This window comes from Anabrus simplex, chromosome 6, assembly GCF_040414725.1.
Source record: "Anabrus simplex isolate iqAnaSimp1 chromosome 6, ASM4041472v1, whole genome shotgun sequence".
NCBI classification, from domain to species: Eukaryota; Metazoa; Arthropoda; class Insecta; order Orthoptera; family Tettigoniidae; genus Anabrus; species Anabrus simplex.
The window spans coordinates 171,220,459-171,247,770 of record NC_090270.1 but is presented as its reverse complement, the minus strand read 5'-3'; the positions used below and the strand labels follow the sequence as shown (position 1 = coordinate 171,247,770).

Below are 27,312 nucleotides of genomic sequence, written 5' to 3'. Positions count from 1 at the left end.
ACCAACAACACACATATTTTCAACTGAAGAAAGGGCACGAAGATCGGAGCGTCTGAAGAAGTACTGAGAGGACCTCAAAGCCTGAACAATCCCTTCAAAGAGACCTGAACGATGGACTGACTAAAGTGATCCTATGCGGTCATAAAAGAAGGAAAAGAAGAAAAAGAAGTCTTTGCAGTGGATTGTAGTGGATATCGTTGGTTCAGTGATATTTTAGCTTTTCATAAAAATGGCTCTGAAGCTCGCTGCATCAAACAATCAGTTTCAAAAACATTGATCCTGAACAGTCTATTTCAGTTGAAAAACAGAAACGAGCAATATACGGAAAATGTAAAGACTATTACATGAAAAAAATCTCTCACTCGTGTGAAAATTGAAAGTATGAAGTTCATGGTCTTCCTTTTGGAGTAAGAGGAACAATCCAAGGTGCTGTTCTAAAAACAAAAAGTTTAAACTTGAACATGAATTGACAGAATCTATTAAAATGGTTTCACAGATGCATATCAAAATCAGTCACCATGTATATGAGACTTCAGACCAAGTATAAACCTATTTGTTGTAACAAACTGTAACAAATGTACATTTAATTTTCACTTTATTGTTAGATTTTTAATGGATCAGTAAGCTGTGCATCATTTTATTTACTATTTCTGAGTACAGTTGTTTCTTTATGAGAGATTGTTATAGATTTGTAGTTACTGCTAGCCATTTGCTTGTGAAAAACATTGATGAGATATTAAAGCATATTTTCTGAACAACCATTTCTTTAAAATGTGAGAAAAAAAAATAACGAAGCCCCTCTGCTATGTTGCCTACCAGACATCCTCTGTTAGGTGAGCTGTATCTATTATATGACAATATATTGCTTGCATAATATTGGCATTTGCAAAACAAAGTAGTTTGAGCTCGACATTAGAATATTGTACCCTTTGAAAATAAAAGGCTATAAATTGAAGAAATGGTGGCAAGTATCCTGACTATTTTCCAGGAGCCAATAAAGAATCGATACAGATTTTAACATAAGATACATCACTGTATGTTCAGCCCTCAGCCCAAAGGCTGGTTGGATCCACAACAGCTCCACCATTAGCTGTCATAATGGCCTAGGCATCACTGAAGAGGCATACTAGGAAAATGAGTGAAGTAGCTTCGCACTGCTTTCTTCACTGAGCCAGAAGTTGCTATTACATTACCAACCAACCCTATGAGCAATGTTTACACACCATACGTAACAGGGAATGCCTGTATAAAGAATGTAATTACTAGCATTACTCATGCCTCAGTCAATTTCATATTGTCAAAGCCAAGGATAGAACTGCGACTGATCAATGAAAGAAACAAAATTGTTCTAGCCCATACCAGAAAACATAGTGCGCTGGAAACACTAGGTCTCACCAGCAAAGGCAAGATACATCATTATGCAAACATTTTTTGGATGTGTAGATAACAATTCTCATAGTTGAGGATAAGGACTAATATCTGACTTACTTAAATCTAAATACCACTTTCAATACACCAACTATCAACATATTCTACAGGGTATTGTACTGAACAACCAGGCTACAAATATGTGACGTGAATAGTCACACCAAGGCAAGCAAGAATTCCTACAGTTCTGCTTTATACTTCACAGAATTCTGAAACAATTATGTTAATAACCACCAGAAAATTATTAAATAAAACCTAGATATCTACATGTAGATCTTTTATTGCTTCATACATCACACTTCGAAAAGTATATTATATGAATTACTGTATATAATGGTCTATTTTTAGAGAAAAAATAAAAATGATCTATATATATTAAGAAACTGAAAATTCTCTTATAAAACATTTACAGGGAGTCCATAAAAACAATGTACAGCATTATTAGAACAGCAGTAGTCTATTCAATCAGTTCCAACTATTAAAGATGGGAAGTTTTAACAATATTGAAGTCTTACAAGTTTGAATGCGAGGTCAGTATTGCTTCTTAGGAGAATCACAGCTGAAATCTTTCAGAGGAACTGGAAAGCTTCAACTCTGAAGACTCAACTCAGACTCGGCCTTTTGTTTTCATCATCATTCCTCATTCTATAAAGCTGTATGTTTCATGTCCTTCAACTTGTTTAAGATCTTAAAATTCTCATTTTATTGGAGTATTGGTCAAATAACACTTTAGATTATTAAATTACAGTGGACAAACATATTGCGATCACTTTGGGACTGAGATAATATATCAGCAGATTTATAACCGTAAGTGAAAATGTCAAACTTTACACATTACACTTAATGCACCATAACGAAGCAATGAACCACCCGTATAATTTTTGTATTAGGCTCTAAGTTAACTCTGTACTTTCAACTGTGAAAAAGTTGCACTGTTTAATGAACGCAGGTTTTAGTGGTTCTCTGTATTAAATTAAATATGATAGCTGGATTAAACCCACATATATATATTTAACAAAGCCAAGCTTTCCGCCAAGTTACATTGGCCTTCATCAGGGCATGCGACGGTCTGCCTCCCCCCAGTGAACAAAGAAATTCTTCAAAGAACATGGAAGTCACGACCATACTATCCACAGCCCTCCACTAACTGAACTCGGGGATTGTTACACTGTGCTGTGGTGGTTGGGAGGGAAGTTACCGATTCACCACCTTCTGCAGACAATTTCTGGAGTGCGTCATGGTGGTGTTATGCATATATTTCTGGAAAGCTCAGCTTTGTTAAATACATATAAGTGGCTTTAATCCAGTTATATTAATTTATTTATTTACTTTAATTTGCATTGTTGTTGGCTTCCGATTTTTCCTTCAGAATCCATTAATAAATCATTCATATTCATAAGGTTTTTGGAATGCTACTGACCTGTGTTAAACTCCCTTTCGCAAAGCATCTAATGCCAGCTTCATTTCAGCATTTGTTGGGAGTCGAGATGTTTCATCATCATCTACTTAAAGTTTCTCTTTAATGTTTATGCCTTTACATTTTACACTAGCCATCACTGCACAATAACACAGTGAACTTCAATCAAAAGCTGTAGCTAATCTGAAGGGCAAAACATGTTTGCAGGGTCTGAAGGAGAAAGTGAGGGAATACCCCACCCCTTTTAACTGGTCATTCTTTTCCCAGAGAAGAGTACCAATACTTCTAATACAGTACAGAACTAGGAAAAGAAAGCCGTGGAAAAAAATAAAAAACTTTCAATGTCGTACAGACCATAGAAATGAATGGCGTAGAAAGAAAAAACATACCAATACTTTGATTGCAACAAACAGAATATTTGCAATGTATTAATGTTAATCCATATAAGACTTCATAAACGTGATAACCTCAGCCTAATGATGATAATATCCATGATTATCATAAGCGCCGTCCCACTCGTTGGCTGAACAGTCAGCGTACTGGCCTTCAGTTCAGACTGGGTTCAATTCCCGGCCGGGTCGGGGATTTTAACCTTAACTGGTTAATTCCAATGGCACGGGGGCTGGGTGTATGTGTTGTCTTCATCATTTCATCCTCATCACGACGCGCAGGTCGCCTACAGGCATCAAATAGAAAGACCTGCACCTGGCGAGCCGAACCCGTCCTGAGATATCCCGGCACTAAAAGCCATACAACATTACATTTCATAAGCGCCAATCACTGTATATAGGTTATTTCCAGAAAATGAATACTTAAAACATTTTAATTTAATGATCTGCTCTTACAATTAGATCACTCTGTGAATCTGTGACTGAATGTCAACCTCTGGATAACAAATTCACCAGAATGAATGCTCCCTCTCCTACCATTCCTATCACTACGATACACACTCCAGTTCCGTGAGAAAATTTCTGCATCCATTATATCATTTCTCAGCCATGATCCAACTCCTATTAAAATATCTGGTAAGTATATATCTATTAAATTAATTCTATTCCTTTCTTTACAATACTTCTACATTTCAACACTAACATTTTTTATGCCATCCCTACTTGACTTCCAGACCCATGTACCCTTATTACCGCTCCCCAGACCACCCAGTTTCCCTGAATGTACCTCCCTATAGCCCTGTACTATGTACCCTTGACACTACTATTTATCAATAGCTAACGGCTGATATTGTTGTTATACACAATAATACAAATTGTTGTTCAATTTCCTTTAGACTGCTCCTATTTTAAGTATGTTAATATTAAATCTTAATATATTTTAATTATAAATTCAGGTGCCTGATTTAACCTTGAGGAGGTACAATGACTGAAGATGCCTTCTATGAAAGGTGAAACATGTCTCACATTTCATAAAGTAATAAGGATCAAATCCTAATTATATAAGACTATAATGTATTGAATAGGTGGTTAAATAACAAATTAATTAGCATCCTACAAGTAAGTGGTATGTTCTGAGCTGTCAGTGGATAGATGGCATGGAATGATATTAGTAGATGAGTAAGTGAGTGGTGTCTTTAAAACATGCTTTCATACATAAGTTACATGTTTGTTTGCATTTGTATTTCTTAAATTTTCTTCATTAATTATACATTTACATCAAGCGGTGGTAAATAACTTGACCCCCTAAGGTAGACCAACGGCTTCAGGCAGAGAAGCCTTCTTAGGATTGCATAATGGTCCGCTAGTGGAGGAAATGCAAAGCAGGTGGAAGAGGAACCTCTTATTTCATAGTTCCCAACAGCTGTGGAGGTGGAAGAGGTCATGCCAGATGGATTGGCCATAAAGGCGCAACTCAACTGTACTCTGAGTCTGCGCCAGTCCATTGCAGTTCTGGTGCTGGAAACTGCATGTCTCATGCTATATGTGTGCAGTGAATGGCTCCTGGACCAAAGTGTGTGTGTCACTCCCCAGCAAGTTGTGATCCACTTTAAACAAACTCATGCCTGTAGCATTCTCTCCTGCTATTCCTCTAAAAGCTCAATGGCGACGGGATAAGGATGACAAGCAGGTTAGGGTAAACTGGAAGCTTCTGGACCTGCACGTTGGCGGCAGATGTGTGATGGTCACCTTCCTGTGAGCCTGCGACTACTCAGGGATCCAGTCTTGCATCTGTAACTGGGCAGGCCTATTTAGGACCACCGCTGCCCACCCTGAATGGGTAAGGCCCTAGAAAATGTGGGCTAAACATCGGTAGTCACTTTCAAAACCTGTCTGGGAAACCGCACTCAGAGGGTTACCGCAACTTCTGGTCGAAATCGTGAAAGAAAGAAATCTACGTTCATTACTATTGGTGCATGGAATGTCAGAACATTAGACAACGATAACAGACCAGAAATAAGAACAGCTCCCATCAGCCATGAGCTAAAGAGAATCAACATTGATGTCATCGTCCTGAGTGAAACCAGATTTGCGGCAAAATCACTGAGGCTTCATGAGGCTACACCATCTTCTGGAAAGGAAAGGAAAGGAAAGGAAAGGAAAGGAAAGGAAAGGAAAGGAGGAAAATGAACATCACATCCATGGTGTGGGTTTTGCGGTAAAGACCAAATTGGTGAATGATTGACTCGCTTCCATCGCAGTAAATGAAAGACTCTCCGCATACCTCTTGCAGGAGGCAGATTGATTATTCATCTGCTCATATGCCCCCCACTCTTAAGGATGATGAGGATTCTAAGAACTGCTTACAAGCAACTGAACACAGTCCTTACCAAGGTACTTGCTACAGACAAGCTTGCACTACTAGGAGATTTCAATGCCAGAGTGGAGAGGGACCAAACTCTTAGGGGGAAAAGTCATGGGTAAACATGGAATTGGGAACTGTAATGCTAATGGTCTGTTACTTCTTGGCCTGTGTGCTGAGCATGAGCTATTTATCACCAATACCCAATTCCAACTGCCAAATCACTTCAAGACCACTTGGATGCACCCATGCTCTAAACAATGGCATATGATAGATTATGTCGTCACCTGACAGTGCAACAGGAATGATGTCCTAATAACGAAAGCAGCCCAGAATATTGATGACTGTTTGACAGATGCTAAAATTATTAGTCAATTCAGGATTGCCATCCATAAAAAGCCACGAACCCACTTTACAAATCCAACAAGGAAGAAGCTTCAACTTGATGGTGTTGCCACAGAATACCAAAATTTTGTTCTATAACAACCAACTCACAATCCAATCAACAGAAAGGATATAGAATGAGAATGGACCACACTTCAAAATATCATTACAGAGTCTGCAGGAAAATCATTGGCTATGAGGAAAGGAAGAGACAAGACTGGTTTGATAATAACAATGAAGAAATCTTGAGCCTCATCAAGGCTAAACAGGAGCCTATCTACTATCCATTTCTCCAAGATTCATGTTCTAGAGATAAGAAAATGCATTTTCAAGAACTAAAAAAGAAGTGTCAATCTGAAATAAAGGAAATAACGAACAACCAGTGGCAGCAAAAAGCCAAAAAACTTCAGAAATTCTCAGATATCAGGGACTTACGCAACTTTAACGCAGGACTTAAAGAGCTGTATGGTCCTGTCCGCTCAACATCAGGAACCCTTAAAGCTGTTAATACCACCACCATTCTTACAGACAGTCAGGACATCTTGAAACGATGGAAGGAGCACTTCAACTCACTCATGAACTGTAGTTCTGCTGCTGCTGAAGATTTTCTTCAACATGTTCCTCAACATACTTCCCAACCCTGGATGGACACTCCTCCAACCTTCCACGAGTTTATCAAAGCTCTCAGCAGAATGAAAACAGGGAAGGCTCCAGGATCAGACAACATTCCTCTTGAACTCATTCAAAGTGGAGGCTCGCCTCTAAAAATCAAGCTTTTCTATCCGATTCTTCTAATCTGGGAAACCAAATATTTTACTGCTGTCATGAAAAATTCCAGAATAGTTACAATCTTCAAAGAAAGGTGATCGCAGTATCTGTGGAAACTACCGTGGTATATCCCTGCTCTCTATAGTGGAAAAATATTGGCTAGAATCTTATACTGAATCGACTTCATTTTGTTGGTCTGGTCCAAGATCTCCAGGATGGTATGGTTGGTCAGGTACTGCAACAGAATGATATCTCAGAAGAATTTCCAATCACAAAAGGACTCAAGCAAGGATGTATACTTGCACCTACACTTTTTGCCCTGTACCTGGCGGCTATGCTTTATGAGACAACGCCGGCAAACAACAGAGATGTGGAAATTAAATATCTGTATGAGGGGGGGCGCTTTTCAACTAGGCCAGACTTCGCTCCAAAAGATTAACCTATTCCACCCAGGTCACAGAATTGCAATATGCAGATGACAATGCTTCTTCAGCCCACACACCAGAAGAGCTTCAGCAATTTGTTATCTGCTTCAACAGAGCTTATGGAAGTTTTGGCCTGACTGTCAACATTCCTGCTCCTGGAACCCCCTCCCCCCCCCCCCCTCCCCCCATTTTGATATCACCATATCTGGCACAGCTCTGGAAAGGGTGGAGCACTTCTTGTACTGTACCTCTGAGAAGAACATGGAAAGCATAATACAGGCTGCCCATCTGGCCTTTGGACGTCTCTCACATCGTGTATTCCAGAACAAAGATACAAGTATCTGCACAAAAATAATGGTGTACCAAACTATTGTTATTTCTTCGTTGCTCAACGGGTGTGAAACCTGGAACCTATGTCGCCGGGACATCAAGAAACAGGAACGCTTTCATCAACAAAAACTTTGATCACCAGGAACATCAAATGGGATTACTATATAACTAATATAGCAGTTCTTGAGCAAGCAGAGCCAAACACTATTGAAGCCACCATCGTTGGTCATCGGCTCAGTGGGCAGGCCGTATCCATCATATGAGTGACAGCAGACTCCCTCGGCAAATCCTGTATGGTGAACTCAGCACTGGCAAAAGGACTTGTGGTGCTCGTCTGAAGCGATATAAAGAAAACTTCAGCAGACCATGAGAGGGGTAGATACCCAAATACTTGGCATACTCGCGCAATGGATTACCCTCGCTGGTGTGCTACCGCCTCAGCTACAGTTGCACAGTTTGAGCAGGAACGTTGAAGACAGGAAGAGGAAACTCGCCAGAGAAAGAAGCTACGTCAAACACTGCCACGTCCCACACCTTCTATTGGACGCAACATATGTGGCCGCATGTTTTATGCAAGAATTGGTCTGATAAGCCATCAGCACCAATTTTATCGTGTGGACTAAGGATTACGGAACTGTAGGCAAAAAACGAAAACTCGGATACAAGTATCGCCGCCGCCGACATAGAAATTATAGGGGCCTAGTTTAAATTAAGGTATTACACTTCAGTTATACTTTTACACATAAATGATAAAATACGTTTCAGGACAAAGAAGTGAACTTGCACATTTTCTTAGGAGTGAAGAAAAGTTTACAGCAACTTCATGCGGAACATTTTTCCTAATTGAGTATTAGGTCCTTGTATGCCATACACATCCATTTTTGCCCTATAAAATATTCGGTTGGGGTTTCAAGATTGGGTCTTTCTCTGGATCTTTTTTGTCATCGGCTGTTCTCTCCTCTCTGGGTAATTCTTGTGATTCAATTAATTTCCTCTTCCTATTTACCAGCCTTGTGTATTGCAACACTTTCCATCCAGTACATATTTTCCTAGTATTGTCCATTGCTGCAGCTATATCATCTCCCAGTTTCCTTGTTTGAACACCTTAATCATTTTGACACTCTGAAGAATATCATCTTGTCTTCAGTATCTGATTTATGTGGCAAGAATTCCAAATCCTTATCACTGCCATACTTTTTGTGTAGCCTATATCATCTTTTTTGTCAGATGATTGTCAAATTAGTTGCAATGCCTGTTCTGCATCTTTTAGTACTTCAGACATAGTAATCTATGAAATATAAATAAAAGCTAAGCAAGCTAAGATCTGGGAAGCAATGATAGATGACATAAAGCTTACAAATCAACCAAATTACTGCATGAAATACATATAAGGAAAACTGTAAACACAATATGAATCAAATAAATTAAACTTGATTCTTAAAATAAATTCATAGTACAAATTAAAATCGAAAAACACTTTCTTCAAATTACAACAGTCCCATTTTAAAAAATCCTTCTGAAAGTTTAAACATATGCCTCTGCTGCAATATTTGTTAAACTTCTGTTAATGGCACACATTAATGGAAGAAGGAAATACTTCTCAACATTGAATGCTATTGGTTATGGACTTGTACGGAACTTTTCATTCGTAATCTAGTACAAAAACGTATTTCGAAAGAGAAAGGAATCCAACTAATGCAGTGACAACCAATATGAAGTATAAATCAGTGAAAGAAAAAAAGGAGAATGAAGAGGGAATGCACTTGCCCTAATTTCGTTCCTTTACAGTAGACTCCCTTTCTAAGCAAGGTGGCCGGGTTTGGCAGCCGCTGCTGTGTGTCTAGTGTTGTACCTACGTAATACATCCTGTACAGGGGCTTGGCTAGCTGCATACCTGCCAACTTTTAGAAACCAAAAATAGGAAGATTTTTTAATTCTTGAATTTCATCACATATATTCCAAGGTCTACGTGAAAAAAGGTCAGGATAAAAGGCATACTTGTCTACAGTTATGATGCGAATTGACCATTAAATTTAAAATCTTAAACTAAGAAAACATAAAAATGGTTACATGAAAATGTACCTAATCACTCTCATTTATGACATTAACATACGAATAATATTCGTCACACCGACACGCGCAACAAAATGCATAATACCGTATATTCTCGCGTAATTAACGCACTTTTTTGACGAAAAATACAGGCGAAAACTTCGGATGCGATTCAAGGAAATCAGATATTTACAAATTATTTACAATTCATTTACATTTAAAAGATACTGGTACATCAAATATAATCCAAACACAATTGGTTCAACCCATTTGCAGTTATCGTCATTTGGCGTAAAATTCCGGCGTGAGATTTTTTCTGAAAAGTCAAATAGGGTACATCAGATAAGTTAGACACGTGGGTTTTAAGTACCGACACTGGAAAACATTCTTCCCATTACGAGCTGACAATACGACCTGAATGACATACCGGCAAAAAAAAAAAAAACTGTCCAACACGAGAAGGGCCGGGCATCGATGGAGGGACCCTGCTACATTACCCCAAACCGTTCGTATCCAATCTTGTACGAATGACGTGTCCATCCACCTTTTTTCTTGAATACGAACGTGGATCACTCGCGGAAATTTTGCTTTAGGCATTGTTTTTCGTTTTAGAACAATGTAAGCTGCAAGCTTTCTGCCATCAGCTGTTACAGCAAGCATTGCAGAGCATCGTTGTTTTTTTGCTTCCGGTAGCGCGTGCGATAACACTGTACGTTCCTTTCTTATCAATTGTTCGACTTAATGGTATATGGAAACTGATTGGCGTCTGACCTGCGGTTCCTATAAGGGAGATAAAATATTCCTTCACTTTACGCTTCCCAATCACAAAGCGCTGAAAATGGTTGAAATCATTCGTCACTTTTTGGCATAATGTTGTTCTTCGTCGAAGAGAAAGTCCATTTCTCTTCATAAAATTAATTCAGCCTCGGCTAACCTTCAAATACGAGACAATGATTCCACGTGCCGCGGCCATTTCTCATTCTTTAAAATGCAGCATTTCGTGAGAAACTGCTTATCCAACATTGCGTAACAAAATCATAAAGTTAAGCAGATAATCATCTACTTGCGGAAACTTGCCGCTTTTTGGTCCGCGAAATGCTTTGCGAGACTTGTTGGCCGCTTGAAGTGCACTTCTGTTACCGCGGTAGCGCATGTTTCATTTGCACACTGAAAAATTGCTGCCCGCTGCTCTATTCACTATGTTTCGGCGTAACTGATCACCGCAACTTCGTATGATGGAGTATTAATCGAGTACTGTGGACTGACAAACAATTTCGAGATCACATTATGTCCCGTACGCGAAACACTCGTAAAACTAGTGCTGTGGGATTTCCTGCCGGCTAATACAGCACGTTGCCTGTATTTGGAATGCCCGTTTTCGCAATAGGAAGCCTGCTACCTGAGTAGTTGGCATCTTTATTTCGAAACGCATCCGGAGCTGAGTGATGGATCTTCAAAGTTGTGGGTGCGTCGAATTCCACTTTGGACCCAAAATTATTGGGATGTGTAAATTATTCAAGGGCGTCGATTACGGTTCGCGGGAAAATACGGTAGTTTCCTTCAATAGCCGGTAAAATGTACAGAAATTTATAGGCATTTCTGAGCACTTGGAGATAACGTTTGTCATATTTTTTGGCCATAACGAGAAAATACCAGAAACGGTCATAGAAATGCAAGGAAAAACACGTGGCCTACAACTCCGACGAAACTACGCACAGAAACGATGTTAACAGCGCGCGAACAACACAATAACAAACTCATTCTTTCGTCCCGATTAACTGAGTCGTTAGCGCGCGCTAGCCTCTTGCTTGCAGGACGATTGCCGCCCCGAATCCCCAGCTGTATAAAGCGCACACGGTGCTGTGGTGAGCGGGAAACACGATACACGAAGGCGACGGGCGAAACACTCACGAAATAAAGCATCAAATACGCTTGAAAATTAGGTTTCGTAAATTACACAAGCACATAAGAATTTATCCTTTATTCTAGGGGAAGAGTATTGGCCGTACTAGAGATTATATTACTCAAAAATCGGAAGAAGTAAAAATAAATCGGAAAATCGGAAGACGAGTTAAAAACCGGAAAGTTTCCGGATAAATCGGAAGGGTTGGCAGGTATGCTAGCTGTAAGTCGTGGAAGAGAAGGTGAAGATGGAGGGGGTAGCTGTGTTCGTAAATGGAATTACTGGGGTGGCCTTCTTAAATGACGGAGCTTTTTGAATACCTAGTGTTTCCAATACAGAATACAAACACATCTACCGTTCCCCAACTGTTATAATTTAAAAATGAAGTAACAAGTCATCTTCCTTTCATAAAGAATTATGTGAAGCATTTGTTAGTACAAATACTAAGTTCTCTGCAATTAAATAATTTCCTCAAATGCCACACTGGTCATACTATTCCATATGAGTTAATATTGCATAAAAACTACCTATAAAACTTGTATGAAGATGCATTAAACTGAATATGTGAACAGGGGGGAAAAAATATTAATGTATCACGTGACGAGATTACAGATTCAGAGGGACGTTTTGAAGGTAATGTAGTTATAGCAAATACAGTAGAGACAATACACGACACTCACGGATTTCGCCTTGCTAAAATGGGAGACAATTCGACGGTGGCGCTCCTAGTGACTTGACCTGAACAAATCGCGCTAAATTCAAATATCAATGGAAATGTATATACGGAAATGGATAAATAAATTACGTCTAGAAAGAAAGTGGTATTGAGATATTGGCTTCGAAGTTGCTAAAGCAATTCTGGATAAATGATTGAAGAATTATTTAAAAGTTTATTATTCAAAGACTGAAATTAGACATATAAACAAGGTGTGAAATGGACTGCTGTGAAATGGCTTGACATTTCATTTATGCATTACTTCTTTAGCTTTAGCATACCTGCCTGAAATCTTACGGTTGGATTTGCCTTTTTTCCTCATTTAAAAACAATGTATCATCACATTAAGACATTTGTCAATAAAAATATCTACACATTCCTTACACATATGATGCAATGAATGAACATTTAATAGCTGGACAATTTTCCTCTTAACATAAAGCCTACTAACAGAAAGAAAATCTATAAAATCCCGGCTTTAATCTGAGAAGAAGGATAAAAGAAAGAAAAGTTTGAAAATGTTGTCGATAGTGATGCTTTGAGGAATATTTACGTACAATTAGAGTAAAAATGTAACATACCCTTGGCTGTATAGTCGAGGATTTTTAAAGTCGCTGGCCTGGAAATGATTGAACAGATCTTATAATTCTTATACAAGCGTAACGTCCCTTCTTTCTTGTACACTTTATCCAAATCGCTACTGTGACATTTCACAACCCACAGATCACACCTACAACAACACATCAGTATTGAAGGTTAACTGCTGCACTATACAATTATATTATATTTTATATTTGTATTATATTTTAAGCCCGTTAAAACATGGGTCGAGCAGGTCAGAAGATTATGAAGTACTATAAAAATCTCTCTGTCACTGGAAGAATTTATATGCAAACACAATATTACTTACATGTTCTTGTCACGAGGGAACCTGAAGAACGAGCACGCATTTTTTCTCTACTACGTAATTACTGCAGCCAAACACAGCACATACCTTTCCCCTCATGTTGAGAGGAGATATCAAGGAATGACACACGCTACTATTTAATTATGTCAACTCACTGAAAACGCATAAATAACACCAAAAACTTCACACAAAAATACACGTGCTCTTATGACAGAATCAGTACCGTTCAGGTCTATCCGCTAGAGTGAGCTCCAATAGCTGTCCCTCGATATCTCGCTCAGTGTCGTGTATTGTCTCTACTGTATTTGGTTATAGGGACCCTAGAAACTAATAGTTCCGTACAACTTTCTTTTGACCTCAGAAGTTTTGGATATGCAAACAGTTTCATAAATCCATGTGTTTAACCCTATATTAGTAAACATGATTACCCATCTATTATTAGTAGACATATGTAATGATGATGTATTACGGGAGATTTGGTTAATTGAGCATGCAAATACACGTCTGTGTAGCCTACATATATAAAAACAAATAACTGCCTCTTGGCACAATGTAAAAGGTAGGCTCCCTAGTTTCACAGAAAGCACAGTGCTCAAAACTCAGATAATTTGCTAAATTATCCATTGAAAACAACTAACAGATTCATCCTTCTGATGCTCGATGGGCAGAAAGAGTACTTCCTCTGTCCTTTGTAATTTGAAGCTGAAGTCCGAGTCCAAGGAAGTTATTTACAAATATCTTCAACTTCATTTTCACGGTAGGGATGGACAGCCTTTGTGTTTGCCATGAATCTTCTAGTTGCTTTTGAAGTTCTATCATACACTCCAATTTTGAAAGTGCCCTTTATGGTCTATGATGAAGTCCAAAGAAATTGTGAGAATATATAAGAGCGAGTATTGGAAAGGAACACACATGTATCAAGTGTATAGAGAGAAGATGTGTCAAGAAAGCCCCTCGAATTGTGATGCCAGGCTTCCTGATGAAGCTGGGAAGCAGAAAAGAGACTGATTTAGAAGTACTGGGACTAATAAGGAGAAAGCCTATCTATTCAAAGGCGGAAGTGTGAGAAGGTGTGGAGATTGTCCTTCTCCTCCTGTGTACTCATGTTGGTCACTCGATTTTTGTTCCTCCCTCTTCCCACACTAGTTTGCCATTATCTGTCACTATTTTATCTAGCTATATAGCAGCTACACCAGAAATGCTCACACTCGGGATTTCGTCCCGCGGGAGTACAGCATTGTAAGCAGGCGGACAGGGAGCATATGAGCCACAGTGATGTCACGGTTATGTCGCAGGTCGCAAAGGTTGGGCGAAGTTCTTCCAGTTACTCTCAATCACTACCGCGATACCTAAGTTTGAAATGGAGGCAGAAAATAAAGAAAGGGCAGAAATCTCTGTCATTTTCAATTTATGTTGTAAGAAATACACTGGCAGAAACAATATCCAAACACCATGAAATAAGGAATGTAGAATATGGAAATTTTGGCAATATATTTGTCGAGGTAACATATTTAATTGATTGAAGGTACAGGATCAAGAATTTGTATGAAGATACCGGCAGTAAAGTCAAAACACCTGTAGGAATGACTGAAACCTTTGGTATAAAATCTGGGTTAAGACAGGGTGGTGTTTTGTCTCCTCTTTTCATCAATGTGATGAACGAGATTCAGAGAATAGTACGCCAAACCATTGGAGGTGAGAAAATTAAAGTTATCCCTTTTTCTGACTATATTTGCTTGTGGTGAGATTCTAAAAAAGACATTCAAGAACAAATAAACTCCTGGACAGAAGCGGCTAAAGAATATGGACTCGTCTTCAACCAAGAGAGAAGTGAGGTTATGGTCATGAAAAGATACAGACAACCAGTGGGACACATTGAAATGGAGGTGAAACAGCTACAGATGAACCATCAATTCAAATATCTTGGAAGTGTTATCTCTGATACTGGTTCTATATACAAGGAAATTTCCCCACAGATTTAGACAGGTAGTAACTTCTACAGAACAGTTTTTTTTTTTTTTTTTTTTTTTTTTGCAAGTTGTTTTACGTCGCACCGACACAGATAGGTCTTACGGCGACGATGGGACAGGAAAGGGCTAGGAGTGGGAAGGAAGCGGCCATGGCCTTAATTAAGGTACAGCCCCAGCATTTGCCTGGTGTGAAAATGGGAAACCACGGAAAACCATTTTCAGGGCTGCCGACAGTGGGGTTCGAACCTACTCTCTCCCGAATACTGGATACTGGCCGCACTACAAAACAGTTAAAGACATAGTATGGAAAAAGCAAATACCAACAAAACATAAGAGAGTCATATATGAAACCTATTACGTACCAATCCTAACCCATGGTTGCAAAACATGGACCATAAGAAATAAAGGTATCAGTAGAATCCAGGCAGCAGAAATAAGATTTGTCCGTAGCTTGATCAGTAAAACACGGAGGGACAGAGTCCGTAAAGAGGAAATCTGCAAGCAGGCTCAAGTTGAAAGACTGTAGGACAGAATAACATTGCAGCCACTGAGATCGTATGGACATATGCGATGCATGGAAGAGAAGAGATTACCGAAACAAATGTATGATCTAAAACTTGAAGACAAAAGACTAAGAGGGCAACCAAGACTCAGGTACAAGGACATGGTGAAGATTGATATTGAACAGCAAGGACATACTTTGGAAGGCATTGAAGGAGAGAAATTCAGAGACCGGAACTGGTGGAGAAGCCTCGTTCGCCAACCCATCGCTTAAGATGGAACGACGTGGGATATGTATGTATGTATGTATGTATGTATGTATGTATGTATGTATGTATGTATGTATGTATAGGTACAAGACTACAGGTTAATATCTGCACGAGAAAAGCCATCACAAATGTGTCATGCTGGTCCATTAATAACTGGTGTAATCGCCTGACTTGAATGCAGGCATGAAAACATGCATGCATTGTGTCGTACAGGTGCCGGATGTCAACTTATGGGATTGAGTTCCATGTCTGTTGCACTTGGTCGGTCAATACAGGGACGGTCAATGCCGGTTGTGCATGACGCTGGAGTTGTCGTCCAATGATATCCCATACGTGCTCGAATGCGGACAGATGGGGGAATCAAGCCGAACTATGCAAGATGTCGACACTCTGTAGAGCACGTTGGGTTACAACAGCGGCATGGGGGCGTGCATTATCCTGTTGGAAAATGCCCCTGGAAATGCTGTTCATGAATGGCAGCACAAAAGGTCGAATCAGCAGAGGAACGTAAACATCTGCAGTCAGGATGCGTGGGATAACCAACTAGTGCTCCTGAAGTCATAGGAAATTTCTCCCAAGACCAGAACTCATGGTGTAGGTTCTCTTCCTGATAGACTCAGTTCGCTGGCAACTAGAGGACTTTTAATGGGTGTTGCAGGCGTGGCATTTCGTTGTGCAGTGCAATTGAAGGTGAAGCAGCAATATCTATCAAATCATTTTACAAGAAGATGGTGCACATTACTTGCATGGTCCAGCTTTTCATTGTGTACTGCAATGCTAACTAAGGTATGTTTAGTTTGTAATACGTTTCTCACATTATTATAGCAGAAATGAAAATGACAGTGTTATTTGTTAATTTATCGATTAATCATTTCATAGCAATACATTCATTCTAATAAGAATGAAGGTTTTTCAATACAGTTATTCTAATAACACATTAAATTATTATTTATTATTATTAACTTTATTTGCCACACTGGACCACCTGAGTTGCTCCACATTCACTTTCTCTCTGAACGTTGTACTGTTTGGTTCTTGTGATCTGCCAAGTATTTTCTCATTCGCTCCGATCATAATTTTCTCAATTCGTCTATGTATCATTTTGGCTGAAAATTTGTTTTAAGAAGGGTGTTAAATTTATTTTTGTTTTCTGCATCTGCTATCTCGAGTTTAACTTCTTTGAGATTTTGCTGACTTTTATGGATCCATTGTCCTCCGGTCTCCTTCCCAAGATTTCTGCTCACTAGTTGTCATAAAATCCTGTTTTGTGGCAGTTGCAAGATGTGAAAGAAATATGAAATTCTTTTCTTCTTCAATGTGCTGGTGACTGGGTCAATCTCTTGATAGACAATTTCATTAGGAAAGATCCTCCAGACTGCTTTGACTTGTTACTTTTTTATTTATGCAAGTTCTGACTATTCCTCTTTCAGTTTTGAGGAGCTGATCAGTTCTTTTGTTTTTATTTTGGAACAGGGTTTTACAAGCATAAGTGGCTTTCGGAAGAGGAGTTGTTTTATAGAGTTGGATCCTAGGACAGGCATTTCTTATTATACGTTGAACAGGTTATAATAATAATAATAATAATAATAATAATAATAATAATAATAATAATAATAATAATAATAATAATAATAATAATAAAAATAATAATAATTTCCCCTTTTCCAGCTGACAGTGGGTGGGTGCAAATATGCTTCCTTTCCACTTTCTCCTGTCTCTCCACCAATCCTCATCTAGCACTGTGTTCTAGGCCAGCTTCTGTTGTCCTATGCTGTTCTTCACAGAGTCAATCCTAATCTTTGTCTCCCTCGACCTCTCTTCCCTGTCATTGTCTTTCCCAGTGCTTGTCTTGACAGTCTTTCTGTCATTCACTTGACATGTCCAAGCCACCTCGATCAGTCCTCTTCCAGTTTCTCATTTAGTTTTTGCACGTTTAGCTCTTTTCCTATGTCTTCATTTCTCTCTCTATCCCTCCTTGTCTTCTGTACCATACTGTTCAGGAATTTCTTTCCAGCTGTTTGTACTCTAATCTCTCTGAGTCATTGTCCAGGTTTCTGCCGCGTATGTCATAGGTAAGTAATATCTTTTGTACATTTCTTCTTTATCCTTCATTGGTACATCTTTATTCCACATTGATCTCCGTACCTGGTGGTAAAAGGCACTCTCCAGTTGAATCCTACTAATTTCTATATCTAGTCTTCCATTTTTTGTCAGTTCACTTCCTAAGTATTTGAAGTGTTCTACTATTTCCAGTTCATTGTCTCCAATTTTGATCGCTCCTTTTCCTTCTTTACTTCCTCTACTCATCACTGTTGTTACCCTCTTCTCCACACTGATCCTCAATCCTCAATATTCAATCCTTCTGTTCAGTACATTCAGCTGTATCTTGGGGATGAACGTTGCTCACGTCCACAGGATTTACCTCCTCATTGCTCTGCGCGTGTCCCCCGGGTGGTGCTAAGCGAGCAACAGCAACAGGCAGCCAGTCTATCCTAGGATCTCCTGGCTATCAAATTATGTCAAAGACGCCATATCGAAACATCTCTTCTCAGAGCTCTTTAACAAGAAATAGGGTACACGGCACTAGGAGTAACTTACCATGAAGCATATGGAGTGGCCACATATGTCCGTAATAACATCAAAGAAGCTGAGCTACTATCTCAAAGCACAGAAGAAAATGTTCATCAGGTTGCCATACGACTGAATAATGTCTCAATCATCAATATCTACAAACCACCATGCATTTTATGGCCTCAGTATGTTGTACCAACTGCAGAACATCCTGCGATTTATGTGGGCGATTTCAATAGTCATCATGAACTCTGGAAGTATTCTAAAACAGATGTTTGTGGACTTAAATTAATGGACTGGTGCGAAAGTAACAACCTCCATGCAGTACTTGACGCTAAAGATCGAGGAACTTTTCCATCAGCTGCATGGGGTAGAGATTCAAATTCAGATTTATGCTTAGTCAGCTCCAATATAAATGGAAATCCCTTGCACACTACATGCAAAGTGATGGGAGATATACCTCATAGACCAGTAATACTCGAATTTGGTGTCACAATTCCCATTATACGTTCAACGCCACGTCCCCAATGGAATTTCCAGAAAGCTGATTGGTCTGCATTCTCTGTAGAACTAGATAAATGCATTCATTGGATTCCCCCAAATCATAAAAGTTCTCAACGTCTTGTTGGCACAGTTATATCTACTGCTAAGAAATATATGCCCAGGGGCTATCGGAAAGAATATGTTCTTGGCTGGAATGCCGAGAATGAGGAATTATATAAGAATTTCCAATAAAACTGGGATGCGGAAAGTGCTAACAAAATCTGGCTAGCTTGGATGATTGCCGAAGACAAAAACGGGTTGAAACTGTCGAAAGCTTAGATTTTACTCATTCTAGCAGAAAGGCCTGGGGCCTTCTTAGAAGGCTAGGAGAAGGTGCACCAGTAGTGAAGGGTCAACCTCAGGTGACACCTGACCAAACAGCTTCCCATATTGCAACAACTTCCCGAGCTCCAGCTGATAAGATGCATACAAAGTATGTTAGATGCCAGCTTCGTGCTCTGAAATCATCAGCACCTCGTATATCTCTATATTCACGTCCCTTTACGCCCTTGATGTTCAAGAGGCCCTCAAAGAACTAAAATCTGGTAAGGCACCTGGATTTGATGGAATTCATTCAGAATTCCTCATACATATGGGAGACAATGCAAGGAGATGGATGGCAGAGTTCTACATGGACATTCTCCAGACTAGACAAATCCCACCTGATTTTAAGGAAGTCAAAATTATTTCCATATTGAAGCCTGGAAAACCTAAAAATAGACCTGAAAGTTACAAAACAATAGCCCTCCTTAGACCTCATCTTTAAAGAAACCCAGTTGTGGATCCCAGTGCTCTTACAGCCTCTGCAGACACCTTCCTAATGATAGCCATCATGTACAAACGTTTCAGTATCTTCTTCGTTTCCTTGTTGTGAAGCTCTTGGAATTTCTTAAGGCGTTCCTTCCTCTTACAACTCTTTTCTAAATAATGGAAGATGTCGACAAATAGTTCATCAACTTTAACAGGCAAACTGCTTGCAACTTTCTCAGCAGCGAAGTTCATCAAATGGCATGAGTAACCCAGTACAAAGATGCCTGTGCTTCCCTTAAAACAGCAGAAACTCCATTCCTTCCAATCATGACTGGAGCATTGTCGGAACAGAATGCTACACAATTTTGAATTGGTATTTTGTAACACACTAACAATGAAATTACCAAATTACCAATATTACATCCCATTGAATAGCTGCCTCTGTGGACCAGTGGTAGAGTGTCGGCCTCCGGATCCCGAGACAGCAGGTTCAAACCCGGCAGAGGTAGTCGGATTTTTGAAGGGCAGAAAAAAGTCCATTCGACACTCCATGTCGTACGATGTCGGCATGTAAAAGATCTCTGGTGACACATTTGGTGATTACCCGACAAAATTCACTAAATCTCAGCCATAGACGCCCAAGAGAGTTTCGGTTTACTCGGTCTGCCATGTAGTGGGCTTAGAGTAAAACGGAACGTCAAAATTGACGAGCAGACAGCCAGATGGCGTCAAATTGAAATGTCTGCACACGGTAGCTGAGGCCATACAATTATTATTGTTATTATCATCCCGTTGAATCACCCACCAAGGCAGGGACAGACAACACTATACAAGGAATACTGTTCTAAGTTAGAGTCCCCGATGTGTGAAGTTATGTTTCCCGCCGAGTGAGCTCATGGAGCAGCCTGCAAGCATGCCAGCTGAAAGCGACGAGGAGTTGTGACATCACAAACTGTGGAAAACGGTGAAGGCCACGTTGCGTCAGCCGACAGAAGATTCGATTCTTTCCATTGTTGATATTTTTTGAGTGGATTAAGGTATGAAGAAATGAACTATGTCGTCGTGTAGCCCAACTTTTTATGATTATGACTCCCAAGTTTGAAAGAAATGTGTTAAGAATTAAGGGAGATATTCCAAACCAAACCAAACCCCATGGCACTACAGCCCTTGAAGGGCCTTGGCCTACCAAGTGACCGTTGCTCAGCCCGAAGGCCTGCAGATTACGAGGTGTCATGTGGTCAGCACGACAAATCCTCTCGGCCGTTATTCTTAGCTTTCTAGATCGGGGCCGCTATCTCACCGTCAGATAGCTCCTCAGTTCTAATCATGTAGGCTGGGTGGACCTTGAACCAGCCCTCAGGTCCAGGTAAAAATCCCTGACCTGGCCGGGAATCGAACCCGGGGCCTCCGGGTAAGAGGCAGGCACGCTACCCCCACACCATGGGGGCCGGCTAAGGGAGATATTAGAAGAAATAGAACAATCACAATTTTTCGGGGATCCCGTATAAAAAGGCAGGCATTTCGCCTGTCAAGCCAGTCTACTATATGCCACAGTCGAGGCCGGCCGGTCAGCTGTTCGTCATTCTGCTGCCATGATGTAAGTCGCCAGTTCGACTCTCTGATGAAAGTTTAAGTCCGCGTACTATTGAACTCTGTTTCTACAATGCATCTACAAGACTTGGAAAAATTACAGTATCATTTGCGTGTGGTAATAGAAGTTGCGTACGAGTTGAGACGTGAACAGTTAAAGTGTTTGTAACTATTTACAGGAACAGTGTGATCCGAACTTGTATTTCCTCACTAGTATGATACAACGCTAGTAAGTACTTAAACGTAATTTGATGTTTGAATCACAAGAAATGATAGTATTTGAATGACAGTGTTTAAACTGTACAAAGTGATTTAACATTGAATGCTAAAAGTGATAAAACTTTGTCGTTAGTGAACCGTCAAAAAAGTACATAATTTTTTATTTAACCCTAACAAGTGATAAAACTATGCTAATAGCGAAATGTAATTCGGTATTTCAAACTGTACAGGTGATTAAATTTTGTGGTAGTAATACGTCAAAGTGCACGATTACTCTACCAAGGTGTTAGAACATTTCGTCAAATTCTACTTTTATGTTACAAGCTACTGACACAAATAGTTGAATTTAACAGTGCTATCGAACTTAGGATTTATTTTCCAAGTGACTAGATTCACGATAGAACACAGTCTTAGAACTGTTGTTACATAAACTGGTGCAGTCAACATTCTTAACTATCCAGATAGGACTTGTGTTGAACCCAGGACGGTTTAGGAAAGGACAGCGTTTTCTTTTTCGCCACGTTTTCTTTTTCGCCATTATTCAATCGTGAACGGGACTAAATTCACAGAACAAATTCTTTGGTTTCATTTTATTTCAAGAATTAATTCGAACTTGAACTGTGTAAAGTTTGAAAGTGGAATATTTTATTTTCTACATCATTATTCAGCCAAAGTTCTCATATTTACCTTTGATAAAGTGATTTATTTGTTTTCTGTGGCTGATACATCAAAGATTCAATTTAATTTATTACTTAACTCAATCCAGTGGTAATGACTGTGTACATCAAGTACAGTGATATTACATTGCAATTATCCAGTGCAATCAAACTGTGAGGACATTTTATCAACACTTGTGATTTGTTTAAAATCGCCATTAACAATAACTTTGTTCGTGCAGATCAAATACTTTTAGGAGTCCATTTTGAATCTTAGTGCAGTATTACACCCAATACTACGAGTGCTCCTAGACCATCTAGATCTTCTAGATACTCAAGACCTTCTAACAATTCGAGATATTTGAGACCTTCTCAGAAGATGGAGCCCCTATGAACGAACATTGCGATCCTGCAGTGTACCAAGACCGGCTCAATCTCGGGAGAAATACTTGTTGTAACTACTGTACTGAGGTGATGTTGAAATCTGATTTTATTTTATGAATAAACTTTTGAAAAAAATTAAAAACATTCCATTATACTTATTTTACTTCCCTCTCCTCTGTAACAAATCAGAGACCGGACACCTCTGTGTCGAGTCTCGTGTTCAGCTAGCCGACATAATCAACTTTTACTGTTACAACACTGAGCTAACTAGCTTTTCCAGCTTTGCCACAAAACAGGTGACAATAGGGTAAAGCTTGGCATTACTATTATTGCTCCCATCTGTAGCTAAAGAAATGGTTCACATTGCATGTAACCAACGAGTTCACTTCTTGAATCCGTAGCCACTTCTTTCAAAATGTGTGTGGTTTTTGTACAACCGCAGCCATATTTTTTTGCAATTTATAAACCTGGAAACATTTTCCTAAACAGAGCACCAGTATGATCGGCAGCAGCGAACGGGATATTATGTTCAAATAAAAATGAAGTGAACAAGCATTCCGCTCTTACTATATCAAGGTCAGCTCCAGAAGAGGTACAAAACTAATTTATTTTCAGACTGCCATCCTTAAATTTTGTTTTGGAGACGTGTTTAACAGATTTATTGTGATTTACTAATTCTGTTCTACCTCTGTGAGAAACATTTATATCACACGAGCACATGGAACAGAATGCAAATGTTTCGCCTTTCCATGATCATATAAAACAAGGCAATTCAGCAGAATATGCCTCCCTAAAAGATTGACAATATAGTTCCTTCGTTGAACTTGTTACGAACACCACTAAAAATACTAAATCGCTTATAAATTCATCACACAATTCCACGAGTTTCAGAACAACCGCCAATGTTACTCATAACCTCATACCCACACACAAACAAAGCCTTTCAACTGCTATGAAGCACGACGTAGTTACTAAAATGTTACACATACATTCACTGCCTGCTACTTTTCACTGATTTATTTTCTTCAAAATCATAGCCTGCTACTTGTTTGGGAACATCTCAGTGAATGAAGTAGCAGGTGAGGTTGAACAGGTGACAAAAGCATGGTGATGATCAATAATGTGATTATAAATACATTTATCGGTTGAATTTCAGCTACTATCGAAAGTCAAATAAATCCGATTTGGATGCAGAAATTGAAAACAAGTGCGGATATTCAAAATCCGTACAATAACATCCATCCATACAACCATAAAACACTCAAAATCCGCACATTTTACGGAAAAACCGGACTACATGGCAGGTATGGTATTGTATAATATACTGTACTGTACTCGCATAAGAAAGTTGTAGATGCCCTGCTGTAGCTGCGATGCTTCTAAGAGACAAAATAACTTTTACGGAAACCTCTATTGAGCACACTGTACATTATTACCGCTCACTACATTAAAATAGACCAACTTACTAAACATAAAACTGAACACATTAAACACCCACAAATCAATTAAAAGTAACCTGACAATGAAAGTACGAATTCCAGTGCTGTCGAGCATGTCAGATTACACAACTTCTGGGAGTGACAGCATAGTTTAGTGTTGCCTTCCAAGAATGTGTACAACCTGCACCACAAGTTAGAGTGCCTACAATTCTTGAAAGAACCGCTTGTGCAAAAAGGAAGCGAACAGTACAGGACACAAATAATTTAAAAAAAAGAAAAAAAAAAAAAAAAAAAAACGGAAGTGTCTGATGTGTCTGCATCTGTAATAGAGGATGTCCATATAAGAGGGGTAAATTACTCATACACAACATGGGATTTCATTATGTACCTAGAAAATCGTCTGCGAAGGAGGGGTGTCCGCCGGTGAGAGGTGTCTGTTAAGGCAGGTTTCATGTATATCAACATACTTAGTTTTTAATTCTTTTTATCTGATCTATTACAGAGTTAATGTCAGCAGTAACTTGGAGTGCTAAAACAGAGTTTTTCACCCTTCATTTCATTTGTTTTTCACCCTTCATTTCAATTATGTTCTGGGAACAGATCAGCCCCTCTACAGTACCAATAACAATTAGTATTCCACAGATGACACTAAATGGAATTCGTATTTAATTCCTTTTTCATAAGCTTTGGGTACAAAAATAATGTAAAGAAGACACATTGTATAGAGTAGAAAAATTGTTATAACTTTACCTTTTTAGGTGAAAATGGTTTTTCAGGTTCAATTAAATCACAACCTTGAGAGGATCCACTGGTAAGGTCAGTCAGTATTTCCGGTAAATCATACTTGTTGGGGAACTGAACCCTAGAATCTAGAAGGAAAAACAATCATTAACAACAAATTTCACTACACTTTGCAGATATGTGAATTTTTACTGAAGGTAGCCTATATTAATGCAGAATACATTTCAAGAAATGCAGGAAACACAAGAGAGTAACTGCATGTGAAATTGCCAATTTCCCTGAAATCAATGGTACAGCAAGAGCAAAAAGTTATGCACAGGGAAATGAGTAAATATACTGCAGATTGTTCTTCCACAAATACATAATGGGAATACAGATAATTGTTCCCCGAGAGAGAATAATTCCCAATCCTAAGGAGAATATGGCACTGCATTATTAAAAAATCTAACTCACTTTGCATGCAAAAATGATATTTTCTGCTGTTTTCATCAGATTGATGTTCATTCTTTGATGAGAAGGAACCATTCTTTTTCAGTGTTGACTTAGTTCGAAGGTAAATGTAACACTTCGAACACTAATATACATGTAAAAGAACACATTAGTGAAATGAAATGGCATATGGCTTTTAGTGCCAGGAGTGTCCGAGGACAAGTTCGGCTCACCAGATTCAGGTCTTTTGATTTGACACCCGTAGGCGACCAGCGTGTCGTGATGAGGATGAAATGATGAAGACGACACATACACCCAGCCCCAGTGCCAACAAAATCGACCAATTATGGTTAAAATTCCTGACCCTGCCAGGAATCAAACCCGGGACCCCTGTGATCAAAGGCGAGCACGCTAACCATTTAGCCATGGAGCCGGAGTTGTGAACCTGTTGTAATAGCCTAAAAATTAGTGCAAATAGGGTGTGTCCTTGGAAAATGCTAGAGCATCCCCTGCAAGCAACGTGCAGTCTTCAGGTATTGGGGAAGCCGTGAGATGTGGGAGAGCAGTATCACAATACACTAAAACCTCAATTATCTCTCCCTCGAGCAACTGTTCTGTGGATTACCTGTCGCCTAAAAAAAATGATCTTATTTTTCAAAAGCAATGTACAGTCACTCCAAAACTGAAAGAGCATACTCTTGATGTCAATAATAATAATAATAATAATAATAATAATAATAAATAGTTTTACGCCCCACTAACTACTTTGACAGTATTCGGAAACGCCGAGTTACTGAAATTTTGTCTCACAGTTCTTTTATGCGCCAGTAAATCTACCAACAAGAGGCTGACGTATTTGAGCACCGTCAAATACCACTGGACTGAGCCAGGATCGACCCTACCAAGTTGGGATCACAAGGCCATTGCCTCAACTGCCCGCCACGATTATAATAGAACTACTGTAGTATATGTGCATAGACTGGCAATCGGCGTTGAGGACAATATGACTTCAAACATTTTTTACTATGTGTTTTATGTTGTGTAAAATTATTTACCTTTTAACTGTTACGAAAGAGAGGGATGCTATTCGAATTCAACTCTCAAAAACTTTATTACTCATTCCATTATTGACGAATAAGGTAATGTTCCCTCTCCCAGCCCATGGAGCATAGAGTACAGTATGCTGGTCATTTGTACTTCAGAAAGATACCTACAATTTACTTTGATAGTGTGCAACATCTCCAAGTATGTATCTTTCCTATTGTTCTCTGTAAGGTTAAATATTTTCACCACTTAGGCTACTGTATCATAAATTTTTTTACAATGCACAGGAATAGGAAACCAGCCTAGTGGTCCATCACAGACAACCTCCACTATTTATAAACAGGTAGGCTACATCCTGTTGTGCAAAGCAAGGAAAAGCAAGGGTGACCGATAAAGTTGAACATGTATTTTCCGCTCTAAGAGCCGAGAAATGTTGGGTTGGAATTCTACAGCAAAGAAAAAAGTTTTAACCATTGAAAATAAAGTGAATTTAATTGAATGGTTAAAAAAAGATGAACTACTCTGAAATTTAACATCAGAGTTCGTGTTAGTGTGACAATAGTGCAGTACTTAATGAAGAATCAAGACAAAATGTTGCAGTTTGCAGCGAGTTCTGACAGTTTGCACGGACCTGCTTAAAGGAAAACAATGTAAGCATCATCTTTAAGAGGACTAGATGCTGCATTATTCACTTGATTTCAGCAAAAGCACATCGAAGGTGTACCTATTAGTGATGCTATGATAACAAGGCAGGCACAAAATTTTTCACAAAAAGGTGTGGCTCTAAGGGTCCTCTCCAGTGTCTCATGGCTGGCTACAGACATTTAAGAACAGACATGACATTCGAGAATTAAACATGGAAGGAGAAAATCAAAGTGGTGACAGCAGAGCAACAGAAAACTTTAGGTACGAGTTTAAGCACATAATTGAAAGAAACAATTTCGTTCCAAGTCAAGTGTACAGTACCGATAAAACTACTTTATTGGAAGTGCTTACCCAGTAAAACATTAGCAACTGCTAAAGAGAAATCAGCTCCAGGTCACAAATCTAGTAAAGAGTGTGCCCTTATGCTGTGCGAACGCTAGTGGCGACCATAAATTAAAATTAGCGATCGTTGATAAAGCAA

General features: G+C 39.2%; 1 protein-coding gene across 6 annotated transcripts in view; it reads right to left on the bottom strand.

The window, feature by feature from the left end:
* Marf1 (meiosis regulator and mRNA stability factor 1-like protein) overlaps positions 1 to 27,312 on the bottom strand; it is an 818,555-nt gene that overhangs the window by 114,612 nt on the left and 676,631 nt on the right. For all 6 annotated transcript variants that reach the window (XM_067150043.2, XM_067150047.2, XM_067150048.2 and 3 more), the window contains one exon: positions 24,723 to 24,841. In XM_067150043.2, the coding sequence (XP_067006144.2) occupies positions 24,723 to 24,841 (119 nt within the window). The remainder of the gene's footprint in view (positions 1 to 24,722; positions 24,842 to 27,312) is intronic.